This window comes from Hyposmocoma kahamanoa, unplaced genomic scaffold, assembly GCF_003589595.1.
Source record: "Hyposmocoma kahamanoa isolate Upper Pololo Valley unplaced genomic scaffold, ASM358959v1 81, whole genome shotgun sequence".
Classification (NCBI taxonomy): Eukaryota; Metazoa; Arthropoda; class Insecta; order Lepidoptera; family Cosmopterigidae; genus Hyposmocoma; species Hyposmocoma kahamanoa.
The window spans coordinates 10,460,606-10,465,227 of NW_020654080.1; the positions used below are offsets into that span (position 1 = coordinate 10,460,606).

Genomic DNA, 4,622 nt, shown 5'->3' on the forward strand with positions numbered 1-4,622 from the left:
CCGCTCTCTGTGTGTTTCACGCTTTAACTTGCTTTCTATTTATCTTTATTTTTATCTGTGCTTCCTTCGCCCTCAATCGTAAGTTCAAATGTGGCTATAAATTAAATATTGTTCCTTGGCGCCTATATAATAAGTACGTCAATAGACATATGCTATCGTTAAGGGTGGGGAGGATTCTTTCCTTGTTTCCTTGAGTTCGAACTCTCGCGCATCAGTCCGCGTAACGCGTCCCTGTCAAACTACAATCGTTGGGACTTTATTGATTTAATAATTTGATAAATTGTGTTGTACGTTTAATAAGCTAATAGTTATTTCATTGTGGTATGTGAGTGTTTAAAATGACATGGATTTGCGGGTAAGCGTTTTTGTATCAATATAATATTTTAATTTTGCAATTTTAAGGTCAAGGGAAAATTATTTCATAAACTCTCGCGTAGAAAAAGTGGTTTGAACGGGTAGATAAATCAATAAACGTTTAAATTACGATAAAAAAAATTTGCATGAATAAAAGGTGTTATGTTAAACCCTAATTTAAAAAAGAACCTTTCCAAACCGTCTCCTGAAACGTCTCCGAAAGTTTCACTAATTTATTCTTTTTTAGGCTGTTTACCACAGCTGGACATAGGTTTCTCCTTTATTTTGCCACTCCTCCTTACCATAGCGACACTAAAAAAGCATTCGTCGTCTACGATTGTATCTTAAACTTTTGTTAATAAAAATGGAAGTAAATTAATTTGCTACTCCGCGAACCCAGTGAAGGTTAAATCGTGTTTGTGTTGAATATTTTTTCATTCAGTTAATTATCCCACCATCCCTCTGCATAAAATTAATAACACAAGCACAACTATAGTCATAAACCGTCACCAAAAATATACCCGACACGTGTTTTGCCTCTCCACGAGACATCCTCAGGGACTGTTGACTGCTCGACGCTCGGCCGAAGATTGAGCTCGTTCAGAACGGTTGGTGTATTTATACCCTGCTACCCCCAGTGTTGCTATTGTTGAAACCCGAAAATACCCGTAATAAAGGTGATGCAAAATTCAGTTGTTCATTAATTATACAACCCCTGTTGGTGTACCTAATTATTTCCATCTGTTCTAAGACACACAGACGTAGTCCTTTTTCGCAAAAATGTAAGATTTCATAAGAACGGGAATTTGGTAAAATATGATTTGTTTCTAACAAATGTTTAGCCAAATTGGACCTGTCTGGGTGCTTATGCCTAAACGAAGAAACATGCTCTTTATATTTAGTTATAAAGTTACGCCCTGTTTGACCTATATATACCTACACTGTTACATGTGTCACAGGTGAGCTTATAAACTCCCGACTTCTTACCACTTCCACTCTTGCCTTGCCATTGCAAAGTCTAGAGCGCAAAGTGTTATTTGTCTTAAAAGCAACATTTATATCATTTGATTTCAAAATTTTATAAATCGTTTCTGACAAATGGCCAACATAAGTGATGCTTGCTTTATACTTATTAATAGGCTGTAAAGGAACCGCAGCATACAATATGTTGTTGACTATCCGCCTCTGTTTCTTGTGAACTAAGCTATTAATTGACGCTTTACTGTAACCTATTAATGGAAAGGAATCTATTAATTACTTAACCTTTTCTTTCGCTGTCCGCATGTTCTCCTATCTTGTACCGGTGCTGATACAGGTAGTGGTGGAATTTTTCATCCTACTAACGTGATTTCAGTGTTATTGCTTTGGACGTTTACTACATTTGGTGTACAGAGTAGCAATCGATCAATCTGTATATAGTTTTATATAGTTTGTCATTGTACAGTGCATTTACAATTGTCTAATTTTTGATAACTGCTACCATTGAGCTATTATAGCTCAATGACTGCTACCGCCGCCAAGCAGTAGCGTCAGCATTACTGCGTTCCGGTTTCGAAGGGTAAGGGAGCTGGTGAAATCACAGGCACATGGGCCTTGTCAGCTTATGTCTCAGGGTGTCGGGCGTAGTGGCAGTGCCCCACAGATCTTTGTGATTTAAAGCTCTGCAACTGTTATGGACAGGCGTCTTATTTACCATCAGGCGTACGACTTGTTTATTTTATTATTTTACTTTTACTTTACTTTTTTTATTTTACCCGCCACTTTTTTATTTTGAATTATTCAGAGGTTCGTTCGGAGTGCGTTCAGTTAATTCAAGATACTACGTAATTAAAATAATTTACTATTCTAGTCTTGATCTTCTTAGAAGTAAACTGCTCTATCTTATCTCTTTTGTTTATTTTCATATATAATACTCACATATACGCACTTATAATAAACAAAATAACTGACACTATCTATATTTATCACTTGAAAAAGAAAAAAAAAATAGTGGCGCGTACTTAATTGGTGCAAATTAAAATTAATGTTTTGCATTACAATTTTTAATTAAGGTTTCATTAGTTGGATTTATATCGTTAATTGTTTATTAAAAGAGGTAATAAAGAAGATTTCAATCGTTGAAACTAGTTCGTTGACAGATAGAGGTCGTGGGATTATCTACAAACATTTTTGTAATATTTTTATAGAACAATAGTGCATATATCTTGCAATTACACATACAGGCCTGAATACACACGGTACCTCAAGGTTATGGGACACGGAGAAGTAGTTTAAATATTGTAGATAGTAGTATATTTTGCTTCGTGGAGACGTTATTTTATTTTTAAAAGTTAGTAATACTGCATTCAAAGATTATTAAAAAGTTATTTGCCTTATCGGGAAATGGAACCAACCAATTGGTAAAAAACAATATTCCGTATTTTTTTTATGATACCAAGTGAAGTGACTAACAAGTCGTACCACCAGACGGCAAGCCTGCACCTAACGATTTAAATCGTGGGGCACTGTCACTGCGCCCGTTACCCTGATACATAAGTTCATGAGTCCCATGTCCAAGCACCCTTACCCTTCAATGTTATAGTAGCAGTAGAGCTCCTTGTGAAAGAGTTCGTCCAGGGAAGTACTGCCATCTTACCTATTTCTATCGACAAGCAGTAATGTTAGCATTACCTACTCATTACTGTGTTCCGGTTTTGTAAGGTAAGGGTGCTGGTGAAATTACGAGCACATGGGACTTGTTAACTTGTCTCACGGTGACGGGCGCAGTGGGAGTCAGATCTTTGCGATTTGAAGCTCTGAGTGGCACTGCAACTGTCATGGACAGGCGTGTCACTTATCACCAGTCGCACGACTTGTCACTGCACTGCTAAGCAATAGAAATAGATAAAGTGGCAGTACCTCCCTGATGCCGATCGAAATGGTCTATTAAAAGTATCAATTAATTCCTTATAAATAACATACTATCCTATTTACTTTCTTGAGTATCTGAGTAATTTATCCATGCAACGCCGTGTACGCATGCAAATAATTCTTCCACGCCTATCTTGTTGCAACAGTATTGAATGGTTACAGTTATTAACCTTTATTTCGCAAACCTTTTTAACCTTTATTAAACAAAATATCACATTCTACATTGTCTCGACCACATCTTCATCTCCAACCAGGACCCCGATTCAGAACTCTTCGATATCTTAACCGAATCGTTCAATTGGACATCGTTCTCGAATCGCAGGGCGCTTTCCGAGCTATTCAGAACATTAGAGTTAAAACGTTCGATTTCGATTCGGATACGATATTATAAGAAAACTGAAATCCCTTTGTATACATTTTTAAGACTTTAAAGGCCTAAAGTATAGGAATGCGTTAATTAGTCTCGCATTAAAATAAATTAATTAAATTGAACAAAATCCAGATTTCATTTAAAATAATAAAAGACTTCCATATTACATTCTAGCTTTGTAAACAATAGGACGTTCGGTAACTTTCATTCGATAACTGTGTTCTGAATAACGTTTGTGTACGAGTAATCGTACGGGTGTTACGTCACTTCGGTTTGGTTTCGAATACGACAGTTTGATGTTCGATTCGGTATATCGTACGATTTATTTTCATTTTTATTCATAACACCCGAATCGAACGCCAAACTGTCGTATTCGAAACCGAACCGAAATGACGTCACACCCGTAGGATTACTCGAACTTCTCAACCGGCAAATTCTACAAACGTTATTCAGAACACAATTATCGAATGAAAGTTACCGAACGTCTTGTTGTTTACAAAGCAAGAATGTAATATGGAAATAAATTTTCTTTTAAATAAAGTCTGGATTTTGTTCAATTTTATTAATTTATTTTAATGCAAAACTAATGCATTCTTATTTTTAGTCCTTTAAAGTCTTAAAAATGTATATCGAAGAATTTTCATTCCTCTTATAATCTATTTCACAGACTAACTCCGCAAACGGAGTTGAATAACGATATCGTATCCGAATCCGAATCGAACGTTTAGCTCGTAATGTTCTGAATAGCTCGGAATGTTCTGAATAGCTCAGAATGTTCTGAATAGCTCGGAAGGTTCTGAATAGCTCGGAATGTTCTGAATAGCTCGAAATGTTCTGAATAGCTCGGAATGTTCTGAATAGCTCGAATGTTCTGAATAGCTCGGAATGTTCTGAATACCTCGGAATGTTCTGAATACCTCGGAATGTTCTGAATAGCTCGGAATGTTCTGGATACCTCGGAATGTTCTGAATAGCTCGGAATGTTCTG

At 36.3% G+C, this 4,622-nt stretch overlaps 1 protein-coding gene across 2 annotated transcripts in view; it reads left to right on the plus strand.

Annotated features, from left to right (window-relative positions):
• LOC113234181 (glycogen-binding subunit 76A) overlaps positions 1–4,622 on the plus strand; it is an 89,473-nt gene that overhangs the window by 20,949 nt on the left and 63,902 nt on the right. Inside the window, exon 1 of one of the 2 annotated variants that reach the window (XM_026469467.1) lies at positions 219–355. The exons of the other annotated variant lie outside the window; for it this stretch is intronic. Coding sequence (XP_026325252.1) covers positions 344–355 — 12 coding nt within the window. The 5' untranslated portion in view covers positions 219–343. Of the gene's footprint in view, positions 1–218; positions 356–4,622 lie in introns of those variants that run through there. 2 annotated transcript variants of the gene reach the window in all.